The following is a 27,909-nucleotide window of genomic DNA, read 5'->3' as shown; positions in this document are numbered from 1 at the left end:
GGAGACTTTTTCCTGCAAGTGCATCAGAATTAGCCAGAGTTGGACAAAGATAAATGTAAGGCAAGGTTTGCTAACTGGTGTGACATTTGGCCCATATAAAATTGATACGTCTGTGAAAGTGCGAGACACCTGTCTATGTGGAAACTGCAGCGGTCCCTAGTCCTTGTGACTCAGCGTGTAAAAAAGCCTCATATTAGGTGACCATTCAGTGACTCCGGTAAAGGAGATCAACTGAGCCAAGTTGTCACAAATCTGTTTAATGGGTGCAGAATAGACAGGTGGCGTCTCGGGCTCCATATGGTAGAGCTTTGGTGAAACTTGCTGAAACTGTATGGACTGACCAGACACGATGTCTGTAGGATTGTTGGGTGATTCCTAGTGGTCCTATGGCGCCTTAGAGGCCAGTTATCCGTGTTGGTCAGTTTGATAACGCAGGTGCTGCTCCACTGAATGGGTTACTCGCTGTTGTATGAGCAATGATGGAACCTGGTTTTTGTGATATGAGACGGCCGATTCCACAAGCACGCGTGCAAAGTTGTTTATATTGGTATATTGGTCCGGACCAGGGTTTTTGGGGTTAATGGTTATAAATGTGTGTATATATATACATATATAATGAATGTTGAGAAGTATGTGCGTAATTTAATAACTTTTGTGTAGCACCTGTTTTCTAATCTGTTTTATTTCCCTCCTCTAAAAGGCAAGCATACTCCCCCCTCCCTCCACGTTTTTTTTTTTTCCGCACCCCTCGCTATCTGTAAAAGTTGGGAAATTGTCTAAAATGTGTGTGCTTGTGAGAAAGTAGACAACGTTTATGTACAGAAAACATATGAGTGAATGATCTATCCATTTAATTATCTTATTCCGCTCTCGGAGGTTGGATCGCGGGGGCAGCAGCCTAAGCAGGGAAGTCCAGAATTCCCTCCCCCTTTGGCTATTTGTCCATCTAAGAGTGAATGATAAATGTTGTTTCTTATTATTAAGGTTCTGATATGATACAGCTGTGCTTCTGGAGGAGAAAAATAGTTGACTGTTGCATTTATTTTTAACTGTGCTGGTGATTGTAACTGTGTAACACTATAGTTTGCAAAAGACTCTCGCTTTTTGGGGAAAGATGTGTGTGCATGTGACTCAGTAAGAAAATAAAAAAGGAGGCCCTGCTGGGAGACATTTTTAGATAAGGAATGTGTGTGTGTGAAGAGGCTGTGTGAGTGACAGCTGCACGAGACGTGGGTCGAAGAGGTTTGACACTGTTAGCATAGCATTGAGCTAGGTTAGCATTGAGTTAGCATAGCATTGGATTAGTTTAGCATTGAGCTAGGTTTAAAGAATAAATAAATAAATAAATAAAAACATATATATATATATATATATATATATATATATATATATATATATATATATATATATATATATATATATATGTATATATATATATATATATATATATATATATATATATATATATATATATATATATATATATATATATATATATATATATATATATATATATATATAGTGGACAGCTGTACTCAGTCTGAGGAGAGTGCTGACAGGTTGGTTTTGATAATAGGAAAAATAAAATAGACTGTATATGAATAAATAAACATTTAAATATCAATACATACATTTGGACTGGGACATTGAAGCATTGTTAAATTCATTAGTCATTAATTATGGTGTAATATACTGTATTGAACAGCCCTGTTGCTTATCTGATCCATCCAGTTCCTGTGTGGAAGTTGAGACAAACACACACACACACACACACATCATAGATGAACACATTGTAGCTTTGAATTAATAATGATATAGCAAACACATTAAATACAATTGAATTAAATTTAATAAAGGTAAAATGATTATTTAATTATATTGGCATTTTAATTATTTCAAGAATAATCACGATGAAGTAAAATTTTAATTTATATTCTGAAAACATCTAAAAAAACATCTGTGCAACTGTGAATCATAGAGTCTGAGGAAGTACAGATAAGAATCGCCAGACTCAGCGCCATAGTCAAAACAAAACGTAGAGAAGCGTTAAACAAATTCTAATCAGAAGACAGACAAAGAATGAGAACGTAAGTTATCAGCACAAACAATAATTGAAATAAATAACAAAAGAAAGCAAATTTCAAAGGGATAAATGAAGGTGCATGTAGAATTACATGTAGAAAATAAAACTAAATGGAAATAAATGTCTGCGGGATAAGAGATCTGTCCAGTGTTACAAGGACGAGACGTCATGAATTGTGCTCGGGTTAATAATAGATAGATAGACAGATAACACGTTATTGATTCCTTCAGGAGAGTTCCCTCAGGAAGAAGAAGTAAAAAGTAAACAGTAACTAATAAGGGTATAAATGGAAACAAAATAGAAAAATATTACAAGGAGAATAAAAAGAGAACAGTAAAATAAGAATATAACAAGAGAAACTAGGCATTAGCGACCATGATATAAAAAAGTATTGCAATGTTATTGTTTTGCATCCCCTGTCATCCTAGCCCCCAGAGAGGAGTTGTACAGTTTAATGGCATGTGGGACAAATGATTTTTTATAGTCTAAATCAGTAGTTCTCAAAGGAGGGTATGGTGTTTCCGCTCGGAAAAAAAAAAAGAAAAAAAAGAAAAGGGGAGTACCTGAGATTTTAAATATTCTAAAAATAGCGACAATTCAAAATCCTTTATAAATATAATTATAGAAGAATAATACTTCAACAAAATACATATTTAGAATTAAGTTTACGAGTCCAGATGAATCACTATTACAATATCCAAAGAAGGTTGATGATAGATTATATGTATAGAAATCTTTAGTATAATTTAATCACTTGTTTCATTTTTAAAAACGTTTTAGTTATTCTTATATTTTTTTGTTGTCCAAATAAGTCAAGTAAGACCACAACAAATGAGCAATATGGTGCACTGTTATACAATTTAATAAATCAGAAATTGATGACAATATGCTGTATTTTATTTCTTTATTTTACTGGGGAAAAAAAGGGGTTGAAAAGCACTGCCCTAAATCATATTTAAAGCTAAAATTATTTTATAAGACTGATTATTTTGGATTATTGTGTTTGTATTGAGATAGAAAGAGAGAGCAGGTGAAGGAAGATTGTTTGTTTGGTTGGTTGAGTGAAATGGGAAGAAATCAATAGGAATAATTACATACAAAATGGAATAAAACTATGGGTGCAATAGATAATGAATGAATAAATGAAATAAGTTTATTTTGGTCATATAATCAACCAGTTTGTGTGAGCAGTTTAACAGTACAGATTAGACAAATTAACATTCATACACATTTACATACAGAAAGAAAATAAAAGAAAAAGGATGACCAAAAAAGGAACAGGCGGAAGCCAAAGATTATCCTATACATTCACTGAACATTAAATTACCTGGAACATCAACAATAAAAGATGAAAGTAATTGTTGCTATATTTCATAATGTTCAAAAACTTCACCTTTCAAGGGTCTCTTAAACCATAACAGAAAACTACATGTGTTCAGCTCATCACTGAGGATGGTCCATCATTTAACTCCTAGAACTGAAATACATTTGTATTTTTATTTTTATTTTACTTGACCTATTTCAAAAATCAATATGCCCCGTAAATGATAGTTTTCTCCACATAATGTAAATAAGCTAAGAATACAAACTGGAAAGCTGTTGTTCTTTACTCGAAACATAATTGCCATTGTTTTAAAATTAAATTATCTGAACATTTAACACATTATGACTTATAAAAAATGGATTGGTAGGATCATAATAATAATGCTTTGTGTATTATTGAAATGAGCCTTTTAAGTTTAAGTATTGGGTCTATATTTCTTCTATAAACATTTCCCCAAACTTCAAAACAATATTACATATGGAAAAATAAATGAATAATATAACATGTGCAGACATTTCTTATTCAGCATGTGTTTTACTTTATACCGAATGGCAATGGATTTGGATATTTTTCTTTAATATGTTCAATATGCGGCTTCCAACATATTAATGATCAATTACTATTCTCAAGAATGTAGTTCATATACTCTGTCAATTTCCACTTGATTCAACTTTAATTTTCGTTTCACAATTTGACTTTGCACCCTGGACAGGTCGTCACCTCATCACAGGGCCAACACAGATAGATAGACATACAACATTCAAACACTAGGGCAAATTTAGTCTTATTAATTTCCCCATATTGAGATCTATTACTCAAAACAACTACTTAACCACTATTGTGAAACACCTTTCTAATTTATGGGAGTATTGGGATAGGATTGAGGAAGATGTCTGCTGTGGTGGTGGTTAGTTTGGAAATTAATTTAATAAAAGTAAGTTTAAGTCGGGTAACTTTAAAGTGTAGTCTGACATTTTTAATTTGGAGTAATTTATTTTTATTTAGACATTGCAGTACACCATACTTCTGGATGGTGAGCTAGAAGAGGATAATGGCATGACAGAATAAAGTTAGAGTTAAAGTTAAAGTACCAATGATTGTCACACACACACTAGGTGTGGTGAAATTTGTCCTCTGCATTTGACCCATCCCCTTGATCACCCCCTGGGAGGTGGGGGGAGCAGTGGGCAGCAGCGGTGCCGTGCCCGGGAATCATTTTTGGTGATTTGGCCCCCAATTCCAACCCTTGATGCTGAGTGCCAAGCAGGGAGGTAATGGCTCCCAAATTTTTTGTAGTATTTGGTATGAACTTGCGACCTACCGATCTCAGGGCGGACACTCCAACCACTAGGCCACTGAGATGAAGGAGGCAAACCAAATCTCAACAGCTTTCAGTTAGCTATAGATTTTGAGAGTATAATGCGAATAACTATAACTTTACAACTGTTTGCTGTGAATAGTGTTGAATAATAATTACAAATAACAGCCTACATTAATAATTAGAATAAGAGCCGATATGTAAAGTGTTAAAAAGAGGAGAAGTGTGATTAGGCCTGGCGCTTAGAGCATGGCCTTGTGTGTTTGTTGTGACTAGGTTGGATAACCAGACGGAGAAAGGCAAGGCAAGGCGGGGCAGCTTTGTTTGTGTGGCGTTTTTCATGCAAAGGCCAGACTCAAAGTGCTTCACAGACAACAAAGTGAAATGAAAGAAAATAAAAGCAAAATTAAAATGCAGACAACAAAAATAAAAACAGTGCGGACGTTAAAAGTTAAAAGATTTAGCTGAAAGATAAGGAGAAACGAGAATAAAAACATTATTTTGTTTTGGAGAATATCACGCACAGCGGGAGGTCAGAGTGCAAGCATGACAGCTTGCTCGAACCTACTGATAGACAAATGATAGTTTAAATTAACTTATAGATAATCTTTAAGTGAATTAAAAGGGTACTTAAATACACATGAAGTAGTACGTATAATCTTTGAATTAGGGTTATTGATTAACATTTAATGGGATAGTTAAGACTGTGATTTTAAAACGTGATATGCAAAATTGAACTAACCAAGAGGATATGAAAACGATGGGTGTACATGTTTTGAGTTCCAAATTCTGGAGGGAAAAAACCTCAACAAAACGTAAAACCATACAGACGGACTTGGGTGGTAGTCACGGTTGTCCTAGGTCAAGCTAGGGTGGAGGCTGTTATGCAGCCGGGGGACTGCCAACTTCTCTGAACAAGACAAGCTCCAGAGTTGTAGCCAGAACATGCTCACAAAAAATACAGGTGTGACAGACGACGCCCACAGCAGGACGAAAAGCAGGATACAAACAGACCCCTGCTGGACATAAGTGTCAACGGACAATGTTCAACACAACCTTTGAAGCATTCCTTTGTGGTCAACCTGCACACACCTTGTAATGACCTGCTTACGAACTGTGCCCTGACAATTCAATACCGCACAGAAGGAACTTCCTGATGTTGCCTGACAGCACGGCATCAGCTGACAACTACTGGGGACGCCTCCCAGGAACGAATGGAGGACGGGGACTGCTCCAACTGTCCTAGCACTGGCTGACTGAGGTGCGTCCGTGTGTCCTGCCACCCAAACCGCCAAAGTGTATGATCACCAATTAGACGACTCATAATAGGAGCCTTTTGACTCTTATATATGGTGGGACTCAAGGTATGGCCGCTCATGTGAACTATCCTTACAACAATTAGCATGGTATAAGATGAACAACTAATGACCCACATTGTTCTTTTGCTCTCTGTCCTGCCTATGAAACCAAAAATTTAGGTCATATGATAAAACAGGGCGTAGCTGCCGCTGATTGGACCGATACGCAAATACCACATTTTTAATTATTTCGGTTGTCTGTTAAAAACATAGCTATTGGCTGCAATTTGGACATTCCTGCTGTAGGCTACAAGGAGCTAGCAGCTACACAACAGCTGAGCTAAAATAACAAATTTAAGCATATTAAATATTTATAGTTGCTTATTACATACACAAAGTCGCAAAGAGACAGAAGTCTGTAGAAAGTATTCAGTAACAAACGTGTCCGCATTATTAAACTTTCTACCACAGGAAACATACTGAACAAATACAGCAGTTACTGTCAGACTCTAATCCGGATTACCTTGTCTATCAGAGACATGGTTAAAACCCACAACACCTTTCGTTCTAATTAATGTCCCGGGGGACAAGATTACAGAAAAGACAGATCGAGTGACAAAGGGGGGAGGAATTATGATTTATGAAAGGGAAAACATTAAAAGTAGATCAATTTGAGTATGTTAAAATTTAATTTAATTTAATTTTCCTTAGAAATGTATTTCAAGGTAATTGTAGTATACCGACCGACCACAGCTAAAGACATTTTTCTTGATTCATTTCAGACATCCTCAAACAGCATAGTATGAAAGAAGTAACGTCATGGGGGATGTTAATCTGGACTGGTTAAATAAGACGCGTAGAAAGAAACTTAAGGATATTATAAACGGCTTCTACATGATACAAATGATAAGCAGCCCTACTAGAATTCCAATTGGATGACAAATATCAAAGAGATCATCTGTAAATACACGAATACAAAACCAGAAAGAAGAGTGCTAAAATAAAAGTACCTTGGATTAATAAAACAATTTGGATTCTAAAGAGACATCAGGACTCAGCTCTCATAAGAGCAATTATAACAGGGGTGAAAACAGATCGTATGATTTTAAAAGTTTTGAGGAACAAAGTTACAATGTTTATGCGGAAGTCTAAGGCTGACTTTCACTTAGAATTAATCAAAGCTGCAAAAGGGAACATTATAAAGATATGGAAAACCATATACAAACTTACGGGAAGAGAGCAAACAAGAAACAACACTATAACATTAAATATCAATGGCGCTACTATCACAGACAGTCTGGACATAAGTAATAATTTTAATAAACATTTCATCCAGTCTGTACAAACCCTGAATAAAAAGTCCCTCAAAATCAGTGCAAATAATTGTCATTTATTCAGGATGGACTAATTTTAGAAGTAACAAATGAAACAAAGTTAAACTAAATCTTCCCTGCATTATCAGACTCACGATCTAGAGATATATATACGGGTTGGACACTATCTTCCTAAAAACGTATAAGGATTGTATTATTGCCCGTATAACAACAATTGATAAATAAATCAATAACGGAAAACACTTTCCCTACCACATCGAGAAACTGCTACTATAATTAAATCCATAAAGCAGGAAATAAAGAAGACATCAACAAGTACAGACCAATTAGCCTTCTCCCCGTTATATCCAAAGGAATAGAAAATTTGAAGTTAAAAAGTGGCTTTGGAGCAATCAAGGTTGCTCACACGGTCACTAAGAGGGGCATTATGTAGACACATCAATTTAATGTGTATTATATTTATCCATGAGAGCATTTTTGTTGTAAATTGTGAGGTATGACTGTTAAAATCTTGGTTGTTGTTACGAATGATGACAGATGTGAACAAGAGCATGTATCATCTTTGTGTGATGATGTAAATAATGTGTGGATGGTTCTGATATATTAAGAATGTGTCCATGAAGGGGCATTTTATGACTTTCCGAAATTTGATTACATGCTACAGTATGATTATTTTTTGATTAATTATTGATTATTATGAGTGTATATATTTATTATGATTAATTAGTGTCATAATTTCATTGCTTGATTTTTGGATATCTTTAATTTAGGTAGCCAGGGACTGCAGATGGAAAGTAGCTATTTAGATATAATCTGGTACAGAACATATATGTTTCTGAACTTAATGTTTCAGTGCATTGTCCCATCATAGATAGACTAAATTAAATACAACTATTTAGTGAATTATTGTGGCCACAATAATTCACTAGGTGTTGTAAAATATCAAAGTACTATTGCAAAAGCGAACAGTGACCTCAAACATGACCTGTCCTCCGCCTCTGTTCTTGCTGCGCTTGACTATCAGCTGCCTTTCTTTTTCTTGGATGTTTCTGAAACTACTAATACTACTACTACTATTACTATTACTACGACTAACACTGTCCCTGTTTCAGTGACAGAGGGGGGAGGTGAGTTTGGATTGGGTCAAGTTTGAGCGTGTTGAGGTTTTATTTAATCGATATGATCAATCCGGTACAAAGATAAAGGAACGTAATGATTTAGATTGACAAGTGCAGTGGTTGGCGGAAGCAACCCCAACCTCAAAGGAGAATGCCAAGTCAGTAATTAAATGTTTTGTGAATTATCTAATATCCCGACATGGTTTCCCCAAAAAGAGTAGGTCAAACAACGGCACCCATTTTAAGGAAGCAGGCTATCATCGTCAGTCCCAGGACCAGCAAATTCCTACGAAGGCGGAAAGACCATGAGACCAAAATGGTATGTTTGCAAAATGTAGAATTTGTGTGCCAGTTCCTCTGTGCCGATTTGAGGATGAAAGCAGCCACTCCAGATTCCCTTGCACTCGCTGAGAGGGGCACGGTCAAAGCCAATCCAGGACCAACACCCGATACCTGACTGGAAGGAACCGAGAGGAGAGACAACACCTTGCCAGCGATGACGAGAACGACTAAGGTTGCCAGCCAATGTGTCCGTCGGGACTCCAGCAGCTGTGGAAAGAGGTGTCGGGAGTGCCGAAGCAGCGAGGAGGCCTTGAAGCAAGCCGAGGGCCTGGACCAAAGCCCAAACGCCCCATACTCTGCCCCAGCCTTCCCCAAAGCCCCCACAGCTCCAACTCTACCTCAATTTTCCCCAAAGCGGCCAGCGCGCACATGCCATTAAACAGTCTGCCCAATGGACTGAACCACACCCCAAGAAGAGACAGAGACAGACTGTTTGAGTGGATCTCTTTCTTCACCAAGGCAGCCAAAAGCCCAACGAGGTGTCGGCAGGCCACCAGCCTGAGGCACCACCTAGCCATCTATACGAGCACTAATCGAACATGGACTCGTACGAAATTCAGTTGTGTGTTCAAAATCAATTGGTAATTAACGATATTGGTAACTACATTCATTGCAAATGCCGGGAAAAATATTTTTGCAAATGTCTTACAGTCATAAGTCTATACACATTCATCTAATTATGTTCATGATCAAAGTATTTGTTATTCCTTTACTAAATCAAAGGGTAGGCCACTAATTGTGTTCTGTGAGATGGTTTTACTGCAGGCTGGTAACAGCGATCGCTCTGAAGGAGGGTCATAGACGGAATTTTTGCCTCTTATAAAAACATTGAGGTTTTTGCTTCTATCAGTGGTAGAGATTTAAGTTAGTGGTCTACATCAGAAATTGTTTTGGTCCAGGGTCTTAGGACCCTGGAAGGAGGGTATGTCATAGAATTTCTGACCTTTTGACCTATATTTCTTGTCTATTAAGAATGTCTGCTCATTTTCAATTCTCTTCTATTTTGTGCCATTGAATGGACCAGTTGTGGGACAAAGGTGAATATGGAGTTATGCCAACCTGTCTACAGAATGTTTAGATTTTCCAAATATGATTAAGAGATACGAGGTTGTTTTGGAACAGACAAACCAAAACAAAACAATCATGACGCACGAGATAAAAAACAGTGACGCACAAGAGACATATAAAACATGGCAGAAGACCGGGACTCGAGAGTGATTTTGGCTTGTGTGTGTCTTGTGTGCTCCGGAGTACATTGTGTCTGCTTGCACGGACAACTCAATTCAACCTGCACTTCTGATAATGGGTAAATAAATGTGTTGTACTAAACTACTTTTGTTGCTTGCTTAAGCTTCGGACAATCCACCACACACGCAAAGAAGAAAGTCGGTGCGAAGCGGAGTATTTTACGAGGGAAGTCAGCAACACAACACAGTCGGTGTTTCATTGTTTACATTCCCGAAACATGCAGTCAAGATCGAAGAACTCGGACAACAGAGACTCTTACCAGGAGGACTTTGACTTCGTTAACAGACGCAGACGCGATACCGTGAGTACGCTTCCAAACATTTGATCGCTTGCTATAACTAGCTCGAGCTAGTAGCTAGGAGCTAGGAGCTAGCATAACAAACACCTAGGTGTTTGTTATGCGGGATTAATTTGTGGCATATTAAATATAAGCCTGGTTGTGTTGTGGCTAATAGAGTATATACTGTAAATGTCTTGTGTTTATTTACTGTTGTAGTCATTCCCAGCTGAATATCAGGTCCCACCCGCGCACTTCCAAACATTTGATCGCTTGCCCGTACGTGCGTGTCATGTACGTAACTTTGGTTAAATATATAAGCTTTATGAACCTTGGGTTAGGTGAACGGTCCTTTGGGCTGAGTGACTGTGTGTGTTGTGCAGGTGTTTGAATTGTATTGGCGGGTTTTATGGACGGGATCCCGTCCATATACCGCTCGAGCTATAACCAGCTCGAGCTAGTAGCTAGGAGCTAGCATAACAAACACCTAGGTGTTTTTATGTGGGATTAATTTGTGGCATATTAAATATGAGCCTGGTTGTGTTGTGGCTAATAGAGTATATATATATATGTCTTGTGTTTATTTACTGTTTTAGTCATTCCCAGCTGAATATCAGGTCACCCCCGGCTCTCACAGCATCTTCCCTATCTGAATCGCTTCCACTCCCCACTAGTCCTTCACTTGCACTTTCCTCATCCACAAATCTTTCTTCCTCGCTCAAATTAATGGGGAAATCGTCGCTTTCTCGGTCCGAATCTCTCTCACTTCTGGCGGCCATCATTGTAAACAATAGGGAACTTTGCGTATATGTTCAATTGACTACGTCACGCTACTTCCGGTAGGGGCAAGCCTTTTTTTTATCAGATACCAAAAGTTGCGATCTTTATCGTCGTTGTTCTATACTAAATCCTTTCAGCAAAAATATGGCAATATCGCGAAGTGATCAAGTATGACACATAGAATAGATCTGCTATCCCCGTTTAAATAAAAACAATTCATTTCAGTAGGCCTTTAACTTCTGATTTACCTTGGGTAGTTCTTCAATCTGGTTGGCGTCCAGATACAGCTCCTCCAGAGTTCTCTCAAAGCTGAATATTTCCTTGGGGACTTGCTGCAGACTGCAGTGAGAGTAGTCCAACACCGAGATCACTTCCTCCTCCCCGCGGAAACAACGACATGGCACCAGCCGACCAATCAGCTTTCGTTTTGTGGTCATTTCCAGACACTGTACTGCAGAAGCAAAAGAAGAGAAAATACCATTCAGTCATTTAAAGTACTTCGTTGAGATCTCCGATAGTATGAGACATATTTGTAAACTGGACACTATACTGGCAACAGAATTCACATTTGACAAGTACTGCATTTTCAATGGAAATCATAGATTCTTAGATGAACAAAGCTTTTGCGTTAGTATCAATTATACATCTTTTTTATCCGATAAGAATACACTTCTTAGTCCATCTATGCCCTCTTATAGAATCATGCCTCCATCATATCCACACTCAATGCCCAGTGATGTAGCAAAGTACATGCCGTGCGTCCCTGACGTTTAAAAAACTTAAAGGATGCAGTCAACTCACTCTTGATGCATCCCAGGGACCAGTGACGTGCAGTGAGGTTTGAGAGGCACTGACCCACTAGTCAGATTTACAAACATACAGTATGATGCTAAGTCACTGACTCACAAGTCAGATTTACAAACATGACAGTATGATGCAATGGCACCTGCTCAAAATCACAAAAACACACAGTATGATGCTAGAATAAAATATTTCAACACACTTAGCACACTATTAACACAGCACTGCAGAGCAGACAACTTTTTGACTTGGGGGCCCCCGGACTGTTGAACAACTTAAACTGTACATCAAGCAAGAATGGGAAAGAATTCCACCTGAGAAGCTTAAAAAATGTGTCTCCTCAGTTCCCAAACGTTTACTGAGTGCTAAAAGGAAAGGCCATGTAACACAGTGGTGAACATGCCCTTTCCCAACTGCTTTGGCACGGGTTTGTATATATATATATATATATATATATATATATATATATATATATATATATATATATATATACATATATATATATATATATATATATATGTATATATGTATATATATATATATATATATATATATATATATATATATATATATATATATATATATATATATATATATATATATATATATATATACATATATATATATATACAAACCTCGTTTCCTTATGAGTTGGGAAATTGTGTTAGATGTAAATACAAACGGAATACAATGATTTGCAAATCCTTTTCAACCCATATTCAATTGAATGCACTACAAAGACAAGATATTTGATGTTCAAACTCATAAACTTTATTTTTTTTTGCAAATAATAACTTATAATTAACTTAGAATTTCATGGTTGCAACACGTGCCAAAGTAGTTGGGAAAGGGCATGTTCACCACTGTGTTACATGGCCTTTCCTTTTAACACTCAGTAAACGTTTAAGAACTGAGGAGACACATTTTTTAAGCTTCTCAGGTGGAATTCTTTCCCATTCTTGCTTGATGTACAGCTTAAGTTGTTCAACAGTCCGGGGGTCTCCGTTGTGGTATTTTACGCTTCATAATGCACCACACATTTTCAATGGGAAACAGGTCTGGACTACAGGCAGGCCAGTCTAGTACCCGCACTCTTTTACTATGAAACCATGTTGATGTAACACGTGGCTTGGCATTGTCTTGCTGAAATAAGCAGGGGCGTCCATGGTAACGTTGCTTGGATGGCGACATATGTTGCTCCAAAACCTGTATGTACCTTTCAGCATTAATGGCGCCTTCACAGATGTGTAAGTTACCCATGTCTTGGGCACTAATACACCCCCATACCATCCCAGTGCTGGCTTTTCAACTTTGCGCCTATAACAATCCGGATGGTTCTTTTCCTCTTTGGTCCGGAGGACACGACGTCCACAGTTTCCGAAAACAATTTGAAATGTGGACTCGTCAGACCACAGAACACTTTTCCACTTTGTATCAGTCCATCTTAGATGAGCTCAGGCCCTGCGAAGCCGACGGCATTTCTGGGTGTTGTTGATAAACAGTTTTCGCCTTGCATAGGAGAATTTTAACTTGCACTTACAGATGTAGCGACCAACTGTAGTTACTGACAGTGGGTTTCTGAAGTGTTCCTGAGCCCATGTCGTGATATCCTTTACACACTGATGTCGCTTGTTGATGCAGTACAGCCTGAGGGATCGAAGGTCACGGGCTAAGCTGCTTACGTGCAGTGATTTCTCCAGATTTTCTGAACCCTTGTCATGTCTGTGTTGATCTTGTTTTTGTTTTGCTTGGTTTTTGGACACTTTTTAGTTCCTGGTTTCACTTCCTGGTTTTGTTTTGTTTCCATGGTTACTCATTAGTTTCACCTGTTCCACGTTTGGACTCACACACACCTGTCTCACGTTTTCACATTGTCATGTCACGCACCTGTTCACAGTTAGTCACGCACCTGTTGTCACTATATAGGCTTTTCTGTTTCTGTTGTTCGTCCTGGCGACATCACACATTCATGCCATGTTCATAGTTCCTTGTCACGTAAGTTTTTGTTTAATGTTCATAGTTCTCCGCCATTGTGCGCGCCTTTTGTTTTCCTAGTCAAGTTTTTTACCTCCGCTGTGAGCGCCTTTTGTTTGTACCTTTTTTGAGTTTTGATAGTGTAGAATAAAATCATGTTTTTACCTCCACGCCATGTTTGCTTCAGTTCTTTTGCATCTCGGGAAAGCAACCCACGCAGGAAACTGCATCATAGTCCATGTACTGTCAGTATGTCGCCAGCAAAAAGCTATCCCGCAAACGACTGGCAATCGATGGAGGAAGGAAAGTGGGAGGCACTAGGAGCCATGGCGGATCAAGACCTCATGTGGGGTCCAAGCGGAAAACTTATTCCGATAAGCTCCGTGTGGCCCGACGACATTGGCGCGTCGCTCCATTCCCGGAAGCGCCGGCAAAAGCGGAAGCCATCGGGAAGAGCTTCTCCGAGCCGGCAGGACGCGTCACTCCCGCAAGCTCCTCCCACTCCGGGCGGAAGCAGGCTGCTGCCAGCCCCGCTGCTCCAGGATGACGTCACGCCATCACCAGAGGATGACATCACAGCTAAAGATTTTTTTTCTTTGAACTCTTTTACTTTCGATCACCTGCCCTCAACAAAGGACTCTGTTTCTATGATCAAACATTATCAGAACATGATTTTGGACATTAGAGCAAGTCCCTCACAGTCACCCAGATTTCATGCCCCGCCCCCCAGGACTCAAGCCACGCCCAAGTCACAAAAAATGTTTTTTTCACCCACTCAATCCCAGGTACAAAAAGAAAGACATTTTGGACAATTTATAGGGGAGGATTTTACCCTCCTTCCGACCTCCCTCCACCCACCCCAAAAGACGGTTCCAGACCGCGGGGAGCGCGTCTGGGATCCGCTCCTTGAGGGGGGGGCTAGGGCTGGGAATTGTTCAGGTGGGGTGGGTCAGCTTCGCCATGCCAAGCCACAGCCTCCAGCTCGGCCACCACCACCTGAATTTCGTCATGCCAAGCCACAGCCCCCAGCACGACCACCACCACCAGTCTTTCGTCACGCCAAGCCACAGCCTCCAGCACGACCCCCACCACCTGTCTTTCGACCTGCCAAGCCACAGCCACCAGCACGGCCGCCACCACCAGTTTTTCGACCATGCCAAGATCCACCTGCTCCACGCCCAGCTCCACGCCAAGCGCCACCAGTACCTGCTCCACGCCAAGCGCCACCAGTACCTGCTCGACGCCAAGCGCCGCCAGTCGCAGCTTCACGACGCCAAGCGCCGCCAGTCGCAGCTTCACGACGCCAAGTACCGCCAGTCGCAGCTTCACGACGCCTAGTGCCGCCAGTCGCAGCTTCACGACGCCAAGTGCCGCCAGTCGCAGCTTCACGACGCCAAGTGCCGCCAGTCGCAGCTTCACGACGCCAAGTGCCGCCAGTCGCAGCTTCACGACGCCAAGTGCCGCCAGTCGCAGCCCCACGCCGCCAAGTGCCGCCAAGTGCCGCCAGTCGCAGCCCCACGCCGCCAAGTGCCGCCCGTGGCTGCCCCACGCCGCCAAGTGCCGCCCGTGGCTGCCCCACGCCGCCAAGTGCCGCCCGTGGCTGCCCCACGCCAAGACCAAAGCCAAGACCAAGACCCGCCATGTGACCAAGACCAAGAACCGCCAAGTGACCAAGACCAAGAACCGCCAAGTGACCAAGACCAAGAACCGCCAAGTGACCAAGACCCGCCAAGTGACCAAGACCCGCCAAGTGACCAAGACCAAGACCCGCCAAGTGACAAAGACCAAGACCCGCCAAGTGACAAAGACCAAGACCCGCCAAGTGACCAAGACCAAGACCCGCCAAGTGGCCAAGTCCAAGACCAAGTCCAAGACCAAGACCCAGACCCTCGCCAAGTCCAAGACCAAGACCAACCACGCCAAGTCCAAGTCCAAGACCAACCACGCCAAGTCCAAGTCCAAGACCCACGCTGCCAAGACCATGACCCACGCTGCCAAGACCATGACCCACGCTGCCAAGACCAAGACCGCCAAGGCCAAGACCACCCATGCCAAGACAAAGACCCGCCACGCCAAGCTTCGCCGCCTGACACGCCATGCCAAGCTTCGCCGCCTGCCATGATGACGACACGCCTGCCTCCTCGTCTGCCACGGAGGTGGCCACTGCCTGGTCGTCCGCCACGCCAAGTGCGCCCACCTCCTCATCGGCCATGGATATGGCCATTCCCGGGTCGCCCACCTCGTCAGGTACAGCGGCGGTCTACGCGTCGCCGCCACCTGATCCTGCCTCGGTGGATTCGGGGCCACTTGGCCTGGCGACCCACCGCCATGTCCCCCTCCCGCCCTCCCATGACTCTTGATCCTGTTCTGTGTTTTGTTTTTTGGACATCTGGGATCTGTCCGTAAGGGGGGGGCTCTGTCATGTCTGTGTTGATCTTGTTTTTGTTTTGCTTGGTTTTTGGACACTTTTTAGTTCCTGGTTTCACTTCCTGGTTTTGTTTTGTTTCCATGGTTACTCATTAGTTTCACCTGTTCCACGTTTGGACTCACACACACCTGTCTCACGTTTTCACATTGTCATGTCACGCACCTGTTCACAGTTAGTCACGCACCTGTTGTCACTATATAGGCTTTTCTGTTTCTGTTGTTCGTCCTGGCGACATCACACATTCATGCCATGTTCACAGTTCCTTGTCACGTAAGTTTTTGTTTAATGTTCATAGTTCTCCGCCATTGTGCGCGCCTTTTGTTTTCCTAGTCAAGTTTTTTACCTCCGCTGTGAGCGCCTTTTGTTTGTACCTTTTTTGAGTTTTGATAGTGTAGAATAAAATCATGTTTTTACCTCCACGCCATGTTTGCTTCAGTTCGTTTGCATCTCGGGAAAGCAACCCACGCAGGAAACTGCATCATAGTCCATGTACTGTCAACCCTTTGATGATATTACGGACCGGAATGTGTGTGTGTGAATGGGTGAATGTGGAAATCAGAATCAGAATCAGAATAGTTTTATTGCCATTGTTTGAGAACGGGTTCACAAACTAGGAATTTTTCTTGGTGTCAAAGCGCTTTGAGTTCCTTAAAAAAGGTAGAAAAGTGCTATACAAGTACAACCCATTTACCATTACCATTTACCGTAGATGATGAAATCCCTAAATTCCTTGCAATAGCTGGTTGAGAAAGGTTTTTCTTAAACTGTTCAACAATTTGCTCACGCATTTGTTGACAAAGTGGTGACCCTCGCCCCATCCATGTTTGTGAATGACTGAGCATTTCATGGAATCTACTTTTATACCCAATCATGGCACCCACCTGTTCCCAATTTGCCTGTTCACCTGTGGGATGTTCCAAATAAGTGTTTGATGAGCATTCCTCAACTTTATCAGTATTTATTGCCACCTTTCCCAACTTTTTTGTCACGTGTTGCTGGCATCAAATTCTAAAGTTAATGATTATTTGCAAAAAAAAAAAGAAGTTTATCAGTTTGAACATCAAATATGTTGTCTTTGTAGCATATTCAACTGAATATGGGTTGAAAATGATTTGCAAATCATTGTATTCCGTTCATATTTACATCTAACACCATTTCCCAACTCATATGGAAACAGGGTTTGTTTATATATATATATATATATATATATATATATATATATATATATATATATATATATATATATATATATATATATATATATATATATATTATATATATATATATATATATATATATATATATATATATATATATATATATATATATATATATATATATATATATATATATGTATTCCTTGCACACTAATTGACTGAAAGAGCGCACACTTGCTGCATGCTCGCCCGACACTGCAGCGTGAGCGCAATGATGTCACAATATCGATGGGAAAATGCAATTTTTAGACAATATGAAATGCCTGAGCTGCTAGGACAAGAGTAACAAGCGGTGGAAAATGGATTAGAAAGGACAGATTATAAGCAGGGTACACTCTGGACAAGTCGTCACCTCAGTATATCTAATTTGGCTCCAAACACGGTCACTCGTTGAGAATAAAAGGCAGGGAAAGCAATAAAGACGTTTTTGTAGCACAGCCACAAAACCATTCTTTTCGAGTATACCAATCATTTTGAAATGAACAAGTTATTTTATGTCCTCGGACCACACAAGTTTGAATCAAATCTGGCAGCTCTGGCGTTGGTCTCCCAGTATTAATGAGTTCTTGTTTGATTGAAAGTCCAGCCTTGAAAAATTCCTTATTTTAGAAATCAAATCCTCCATTTGTAGGGCGAAAAAGCATCCCAGTTTTTGGGAAGTGTAGCAGTTGTTGTCTGTTGTTTTCTTCTTCTACTTCTTAAGGGTTAACCAGTGTTGGCAGTCCATGAACTTTTGATATATTTCCCCCTATTTTGAGGCAGAGGTACTTGCTGCCTCATGGCCAGTCTTTTCCCCGCGGAAGCAAGCACGCGCCCCCTCGCATGCACACACTCAATACACTTTGTGTGTAGTCGTGGAGGCACCACCTGTGGCCGCCTCACTTCTCGTCTGCCTTGTTATTTTGATCAGGAAACACGGAATTCCCATGATTTTGACCATGGAAGTCATCAAAATATACAGGAACCACACCAAAATCACATAGAAAGCATAGACCAAAAGAGAAATAATAAAACGTATTTTATTTTATTACTTCGTTTTTGAAGATCTCATGGTTAAGCCTTTTACCCCCCGCACCCCAAGGTGGCAAGGTGAAGCACTGCATCACTTGCCTCCCCTGACAGCACGTCACTGCCAGGGACATAACTCACTTTTCCATGAAAAACAATACATTGTGAACTTCTCCTCGTCTTTAGAATCACGGTAACTACTAGGGTGCAACCATTCTTTGACGTTGTCGACAAAAATCATTAAAAAATATGGTCGCCAACAAATTACCTTTCCAATAATTGTCAGTGACGTCATCGCTCCTGTTTTTCTGGACAGAAACAAACACGTGCGACTTGTGAGCGCCAAGCAACAGTAAGAGACAAATGGCTGCAGCCACTGCAAAAACACAGTGAGTGAAAACTGAATATGTCAAAGACATGAATAACTTACTCAATTTGCATAGCGAACCTTGCTTTTTATGGCAGAAAGTCTGTGATGTGGGAGTGTCGTAGAATTTCTGACCTTTGACCTATAGTTCATGTCTGTCAAAAATGTATGCTCATTTTGATTTCTCTTCCTCTTCTGTGGGACAAAAGTGAACTTTAAGTCGTGCCAACCTGTCTAACTGAATGTGTTGACTGTCTGAAAGATTCGAGTTGTTATGGAACAGATAGGGAAAACAAAATAAGACATTGACGCACTAACAAGAGAGATAAGAAAGGGATAAAGCCAAACGAAGACAGTGTTTTGGGCACCATCTTCTTTTCCATGGTGACGGGCGCGCCCGGGGGGGAACTTTCTGTGTGCTAGACAACTCAACCCAACCATTGTACCATTTGATTATGAGTAAAATAAAACTCTTGTGTTAAATCTACTTTGGTTCTCATTGACAACCTGGACTTTCCACTACAAAATTGGCGTCACGAACTAGGATGGTCCAGAACTCTGCAAGTCAACATCCGATCCGGCTTCTCTCTCAGGCAGACAACGCTTGCACGCGCGCATCTAATAAAAGGTAAGCTATTTTGCTTATTGTGTAAAAGTTATCTGTCTGAAGAGAAACGGGATCGGTAAGATGAAAACTGAAATTTTTTTCATAAAAGATAGTTCTCCAAAAACAACCTAGACTGAGGCATGTGTTGGTTGGCTTGAGTTGTATTATATGTGATCATTTGTCTGTGTGTGTTGTTGAAAACTTGTAATCTCTTGTTTTTAAAAAATGGGGATTGTTGATAGAATTTTGGTGGTTTGGAGTGCAGAAGCATAGACGATGTGAGACGAAAAATTTCTTTGCAAGTACATGGTTAGCCGGAGTTGGACACAGCGAAATTTAAGGCAAGGTTGGCTAAGCTGATGTGACATTTGGCCCACACAAATTTATGACGTCTATGAAGGTCCTACGTATCTGTCTATGTGGAAGCTGCAGCCGGGTAAAAAGCCTGATATAAGGTGATCGTTCAGTGACTCCGGTAGAGGAGATCAACTGAGCCAAGTTGTCACGAATTTGGAAATTTGCTGCAGTATAGATGGATAGAGTAAGGGCTCCATATGGTAGAGACTTGGTGAAACTATATGGACTGACCAGACACGATGTACTGTAGAAAGTGAAGGGTGATTCCTGGAAATTCTACAGCGCCTTAGGCTGTTATCCGTGTTGGTCAGGAAGGAAAAGCAGGATTTGCTCCGCTGAATGGGTTAATCGCCATTATATGAGTAAAAATGACCTGCGTGTGTGTGTTATGAGACGGCCGATTCCACAAAAGCACGCGTGCATTAGTTGTTTATATTGGTCCGGACCAGGGGGGAGTGTTTTGTGGGATAAAAATGTGTGTTTTTAAATTTATATATATATATCTGCGTATTTTAATAACTTTTGTGTAGCACCTGGTTTCTTATCTGTTTTAATTCTCCCTCATGCTTTTGTGAGAGTTCCCTCACGCTTTTTTCGCACCCACGCTGATCTGCAAGAGCTGGGAAATTGTTGGTTATGTGTGTGCGTGTGAGAAAATAGACAAAGTTATGTACAGAAAACACATGAGTGAATGATCCATCCATATAATTATTTTCTTTCGCTTATCAAGAGGTTGGATCGCGGAGGCAGCAGCCTAAGCAGGGAGGCTCCCCCTCGTGGGCGCTGCGAGCTAATTCCAGTCATCTGAATTTGTTTTTAACTATACTGGTGATTGTGACTGTGCGATATTACAGTTGTTTTAATTTACCAGCTCTTGCTCGCTGGTAAATTCTCTGTGTGTGAGTGACTGTGTGACGCATATAAAAAAAAAAAAAAAAGAGCTGGGAGACATTTTGAGATAAGAGTGTGTGGGTGTGACGAGGCTGTGTGAATGACAGCTGCGTGAGGCATTAGTTCGAAGAGGAGTGACACTGATAGCATTGAGCTAGGTTGGCATTGTTAGCATAGCATTGAGCTAGGTTAGCATTGTGTTGGCATAGCATTGGGCTAGGTTAGCAAAAGTTTGCTTACTGAGGCATAGTAAGGCTAAGTTAGCATCTAGCTTGGCATTACTAAGTGTGTTTGAACAGTTATTCTCGGTCTGTAGAGTGTGCTAGTAGTAGGTGCTTGCTAAGTCCAGTAAAATAATAGATATATGGAAAATTACACGGTTAATTATCAATAAATAAATACGGATTGTGGGACATTGAAACATTGTTTAATTCATCATTCATTTATATGTTTAGTATACTTTTTTGGTACAGCCTTGATGATCTGCTGATCCATCCAGTTCCTGTGGGAAGTTGCGACAAAACACACACATCATAGATTAGGACACATTGTAACTTTGAATTAATAGTTATACAACAAATAAATTAATAATATTGAATTTAAATTTGATAAAGATAAATTGATCATACATTGACATTTTAATTTTTTTTTAGGAATAAACACACAATAAAATAAAAGTTAAATTTATATTCTAATACATCTAAGGGCATCTGTGAAACAGAGTCTGAAGAAGTACAGATAAGAGCCACTCAGCGCCATCTTCTTTTTCATGGTGACGGGCGCGCCCGGGGGGGAAACTTTCTGTGTGCTAGACAACTCAACCCAACCATTGTACCATTTGATTATGAGTAAAATAAAACTCTTGTGTTAAATCTACTTTGATTCTCATTGACAACCTGGACTTTCCACTACAAAATTGGCTGAAAGATTCGAGTTGTTATGGAACAGATAGGGAAAACAAAATAAGACATTGACGCACTAACAAGAGAGATAAGAAAGGGATAAAGCCAAAAGAAGATGGTGCCCAAAACACTGTCTTCGTTTGGCTTTATCCCTTTCTTATCTCTCTTGTTAGTGCGTCAATGTCTTATTTTGTTTTCCCTATCTGTTCCATAACAACTCGAATCTTTCAGACAGTCAACACATTCAGTTAGACAGGTTGGCACGACTTAAAGTTCACTTTTGTCCCACAGAAGAGGAAGAGAAATCAAAATGAGCATACATTTTTGACAGACATGAACTATAGGTCAAAGGTCAGAAATTCTACGACATACCCGCCTTCCAGGGTCTTAAGACCCTGGACCAAAACAATTTCTGATATAGACCACTAAATTAAATCTCTACCGCAGATAGAGGCAAAAACCTCAATGTTTTTATACGAGGCAAAAATTCCGTCTATGACCCTCCTTCAGAGCGATCGCTGTTACCAGCCTGCAGTAAAACCATCTCACAGAACACAATTAGTGGCCTACCCTTTGAGTTAGTAACGTAATACCAAAATACTTTGATTCATTATTAATGTGAAAATACATCTTGAATAAGCATATATATATTCATCTAATTATGTTCATGATCAAAGTATTTTGGTATTACGTTACTAACTCAAAGGGTAGGCCACTAATTGTGTTCTGTGAGATGGTTTTACTGCAGGCTGGTAACAGCGATCGCTCTGAAGGAGGGTCATAGACGGAATTTTTGCCTCGTATAAAAACATTGAGGTTTTTGCCTCTATCTGCGGTAGAGATTTAATTTAGTGGTCTATATCAGAAATTGTTTTGGTCCAGGGTCTTAAGACCCTGGAAGGCGGGTATGTCGTAGAATTTCTGACCTTTGACCTATAGTTCATGTCTGTCAAAAATGTATGCTCATTTTGATTTCTCTTCCTCTTCTGTGGGACAAAAGTGAACTTTAAGTCGTGCCAACCTGTCTAACTGAATGTGTTGACTGTCTGAAAGATTCGAGTTGTTATGGAACAGATAGGGAAAACAAAATAAGACATTGACGCACTAACAAGAGAGATAAGAAAGGGATAAAGCCAAACGAAGACAGTGTTTTGGGCACCATCTTCTTTTCCATGGTGACGGGCGCGCCCGGGGGGGAACTTTCTGTGTGCTAGACAACTCAACCCAACCATTGTACCATTTGATTATGAGTAAAATAAAACTCTTGTGTTAAATCTACTTTGGTTCTCATTGACAACCTGGACTTTCCACTACAGGAGCATTTAATGCGGAGACTTGTCTGCAAGATAGTTAGTTGTTGGCTAACTAGCTTGCGACAGAGAGACGCAGTTGTGTGAAAAACGGATTAAACTATCATTTTAGCCAAAGTTCGCTAGTAAAACATTTTTTATACAGTATAAAACTGTGTGCAGCTTTCAAAACATCATCTACATCACAAAATACTATTATCTTTTTGAGGAAGCGTGATACCTTTGGTGTTGTTTTGTTTGTTTTGATTGCTGCTATTTTGACTGTTCTTTCTATACACAGAAAAATATTATTTGTTTTTATCAGCACTTTGCCTGCCCTTGCCTTAAAAAAGAAATACGTTTAATAGTTGTTTTTATTTTTGTAACAATCAATGAACAGCAGTTACAGTATTATTAAATATTACTGAATGAAGTAAATATTTATCCTTAGTTAGCACGTCTTAATATGTTTCAAGCTAAGTTTAAAAGCCGATTGTTAAATTAGTACGCTTCATAATGTGATTAGTCTACTAGTCGTTAACAGTGCCGCCAACGAGTCAACTATCAAAATAAAAGTTAGTTGCAGCACTAGTAGCTAGCAAAAGAACATGTGTTTGACCAAACAATAACATGCTGCCTTACCCGCTACCAAAACAACTACACTGCAAAAGGTCAGTGTTCAAAAACAAGAAAAAAAAATACAAAAATTAGGGGTATTTTACTTAAACTAAGCAAAATGATCTGCCAATAGAACAAGAAAATTTGGCTTGTCAAGACTTTCCAAAACAAGTAAAATTAGCTAACTTCAATGAACCCAAAAATACCTTAAAATAAGTATATTCTCACTAATAACAAGTGCACTTTTCTTAATAGAAAAATATATATATGAGACCTTTTTGCTCAACATGTTGAAAAATATTCTTAAATTAAGTAAATGCTAGTGCAATTACTCAATCGCACTAGCACTCCTCAAACACTCTTTTCTTCACTTCACCTCATGATTGGCAAACAATTATTCAAGTAAAAAACAGATTTGCGCATATCATTATCATAATGATATGCACTCTGCATTACATTTCTTGAAACCAGCGAACTTATACTAAAAACTAGTTTATTTTTCTTAATGGAAAGGCAACAAGGCAACCGCCTGTTACTCTCGGGGGGCCGCTCAGGCAAATCATATGGTCTAAAAATGCATTTTTCCATCGATAACATGACATCATTGCACCAAGTGCGTGCTCTTTCAGTCAATTAGTGCGCATATATACAGCCCGGCCCCTGGCCAAAAATGTTTTAATTGTAGTTTTGAAGAATTCATCTGAATGTGCATGAACTATTTCTGTTCAAAATTGTTTGAAATGTCACATGTTAAATGTTTAAATATTAACTGTCCGTTTACTGTAGTGTGCCAACTGTACTACTATAGGAGTACGCATGTTCTATTGTTTCTTTGAAAATAAAACAGCGAAGTCCATTTGGCTGTCATCTGTTTTAATTATGAGACACAATTGTGTCAAAGTCATGATTTTTTTTCATGCTTGAAATAAGAAATTATTACTTTAAAAAAATAGTTTTATACTTGTGAGTGTTGATGACACAGCTTTGCAACAGTTGATATTCTTGTTTCAAGCATGTTTTACTCAATATAGGTCATCAAATCTCAGCAACAAGCTGTAATATCTTACTGAGATCATTTAGGACCAAAACCCTTAAAACAAGTAAAATACTCTAACATAAAATCTGCTTAGTGAGAAGAATCATCTTATCAGACAGAAAATAAGCAAATATCACCCTTATTTGAGATATTTAATCTTACTTAGATTTCAGTTTTTGCAGTGTAGCCAGTCACCACAGATTTAATTTCAACAATTAAAGATAAGAATGTCATAGTAAATAAACCACTGCTCAATGCTGTGTGTTCATTTGTGTCAATGGTGTTTTTACATTTGGGGACGTTCTGTAATGAATTTTTATATTAAAAAATGTTGAATGGTGGTTGCCGTTTTGTTATGCTTAGACGACATCTGTGCATACATGCCACTGTCAAAAATATAATTGTTCCTGCAAAATTTGTATTACTAATTGTTTAATTTCAGACACATGTTGAACATAATGAATTTATCAGTTAATTATAACGATATCAAGGTTGTACCATATACTGGTACTAATAAAGTACCGCAGTACTAATGAATTAAAAAAGAAGGTAATATACAGCATTTAAAAAATTACCAATACTTTTTTTATCATACGGCTGATGGCATGCCAAGCTGCATGCCGTGAGTCAACGTCAACATATGCACATAGCACTTGCAAGCAGAAACAGCATTTAGACAAAAGAGGAAAAATGGGCATTTTTGGCTTTAAAACTAACGATAAAGGTGGCACTATAAACAAACATAGCTAACTGGTAGCTATCGGCTAACATCTGTCCACAAAGTGTTATAGCTACTTCTAAAACAATAATCATCGCCGCCATGGCGACAAATAAACAATTTTTCTTACAAATATAATCCCTTGCAGAATGAGGACTAGCTGAACATGCTTCACTACACACCATAGGAGGATACGATAGCTCACCTCTAACAGCAAGCTATTATTGCTCCTGAATGGTGGATCTTCTGTACACAAATATCAATTTTGACAAGACCAAGTACAAAGGCCGTATCTAGTCAATACTACAATGATTACATCAACATTTTGTATTATCACAAAGTCCTTTTTTTTTTTTTTTTATTGTTTATAAACTCAGGAATACGTCCTTGGAGACAGGAGGACTTTAATTATGACCAATGTATGACCCTGTAACTATTTGGTATTGGATCAATACCCAAATTTGTAGTATCACCCACGACTTATGTGAAGTATCCAAACAACAAGAATAATAATGATACATTTCTGTATACGTCAGCAGCCAAAATAAGTGCCTTAGTAAGCTTACTTACAACTAAAAGAGAAGTTCTCTAGTATGTTCACTATGTTATTTATTGCCAAGATTGTTCTTTGATTGTAATAAGAAACGTATTTTTAATGTATCATAAGAGCTTCTGTTAAAATAAAGGCAACAATGACATTTTTTTGTGGTCCCCTTTATTTTGAAAAGTATTGAAAAGCAGGACAATGAAATTGAAAGTAAATAAATTTTGGTACCGTCCATCCATCCATTTTCCACCGCGTGTCCCATTCGGGGTCTCGGGGGTGCTGGAGCCTATCTCAGCTGCATTCGGGCGGAAGGCGGGGTACACCCTGGACAAGTCGCCACCTCATCACAGGGCCAACACAGATAGACAGACAACATTCACACTCACATTAACACACTAGGGACCATTTAGTGTTGCCAATCAACCTAACCCCAGGTGCATGTCTTTGGAGGTGGGAGGAAGCCGGAGTACCCAGAGGGAACCCACGCAGTCACGGGGAGAACATGCAAACTCCACACAGAAAGATCCCGAGCGCAGGATCGAACCCAGGACCTAAAATAATATTGGTATCGGGACAACCCTCATACCACACCACCATCAAAGGAATTGAATGCTACAATTTAAGAAAAAGAAAAATATAAGACTTACAAAGACACTTTTTATTAAAATGCCATTTCTGTTCTGCTTAGCCCCCCTCTCCTTCATGGAGGGGCAGGGCACAGGTTCAGTGGCCACGGATGAAGCGCTGGCTGTCCAAGGTCGGGACCGAGGGTGGACCACTCGTCTGTGCATCGGTTGGGGACGTGTCTGCGCTGCTGACCTGTCTCTGCTCGGGATGGTCTCCTGCTGGCCCCACTATGGACTGGACTCTCACTATTATATTAGATCCAGTATGGACTAGACTCTCACAATATAATGCTAGATCCACTCGACGTCCATTGCACTGGTCCCCTCCAAGGTTTCTCATTGTTATCCCATTGGGTTGAGTTCTTTCTTGCCCTGATGTGGGATCTGATGTCGTTGTGGCTTGTGCAGACCTTTGAGACACTCGTGATTTAGGGCTATATAAGTAAACATTGATTGATTGATTGAAGACACATCACTTCATGTTTCACACATATGGCAAGATGCACTGCACAACTTGATTTAATGAACTAGACGCTGTGTGACAGATTGATTTGAGGAAAAATTGGCAGGATAATGGATGTATTGTTTTGCTTTATCTTAACAAATCAAAATGAAAGAAAAATTAGTTTTGACGGACAAATTGGGGTGAAAAATGATGATCCTGAGCTTTGTAAGGATGTTTGTTTGTTCCCACAACCATGCTGAGACCACACGTAATTAGGTGGACAAGAAGGTATAGTTTGTCCACACGTGTGTAAACAAAGCTGTCAGTTGTTTTAGGTGGTGCTGACATTCTGGACTAATGTGATTATTTCAGTGTTATAAGGTTCCATTACCGTACATACCGTTTGAACAGTATAACAGAGGAGCTTAAGCACTAGCCGCCAATATAATCATTTTCAAAAAGTTTAACGTGTTAATGGGTGGGGAAGGTTGGTGTGGAAAAGAGCTTTGTCTTTTTCTGTGGCATATTAAGATTAAAGATTAAAGTACCAACGATTGTCACACACACACTAGATGTGGTGAAATTTGTCCTCTGCATTTGTCCCATCCCCTTGGGGAGCAGTGGGCAGCAGCGGCCCCGCGCCCGGGAATCATTTTGGTGATTTAACCCCCAACTCCAACCCTTTGTTGCTGAGTGCCAAGCAGGGAGGTTATGGGTCCCATTTTTATAGTCTTTGGTATGACTCGGCTGGGATTTGAACTCCAACCTACCGATCTCAGGGCGGACACTCTAACCACTAGGCCAATGATAGATGGATATGTTCAAGCAAAAAGCTTTACACAATTGTTGTTTTTGTATACTATGAAAATAACCTAGCTCTGATGGTTGAGATAGGCTCACAAAATTCCAGAATACTTATTTCACTGATTCTTATACATAATACTGATCAAATACTC

General features: G+C 39.8%; 1 protein-coding gene across 15 annotated transcripts in view; it reads right to left on the bottom strand.

Moving 5' to 3' along the window:
- Nucleotides 1–27,909, bottom strand: part of LOC133635116 (leucine-rich repeat-containing protein 7-like) — a 396,315-nt gene that overhangs the window by 140,343 nt on the left and 228,063 nt on the right. For 12 of the 15 annotated variants that reach the window (XM_062027903.1, XM_062027904.1, XM_062027897.1 and 9 more), the window contains exon 3: nucleotides 11,371–11,573. In XM_062027903.1, the coding sequence (XP_061883887.1) occupies nucleotides 11,371–11,559 (189 nt within the window). In that variant the 5' untranslated portion in view covers nucleotides 11,560–11,573. Of the gene's footprint in view, nucleotides 1–11,370; nucleotides 11,574–27,909 lie in introns of those variants that run through there. The other 3 variants (XM_062027913.1, XM_062027911.1, XM_062027912.1) reach the window with 1 other exon arrangement.

This window comes from Entelurus aequoreus, linkage group LG19 (genome assembly GCF_033978785.1).
Source record: "Entelurus aequoreus isolate RoL-2023_Sb linkage group LG19, RoL_Eaeq_v1.1, whole genome shotgun sequence".
NCBI lineage: Eukaryota > Metazoa > Chordata > Actinopteri > Syngnathiformes > Syngnathidae > Entelurus > Entelurus aequoreus.
This window is presented reverse-complemented; position numbering and strand designations above follow the sequence as displayed.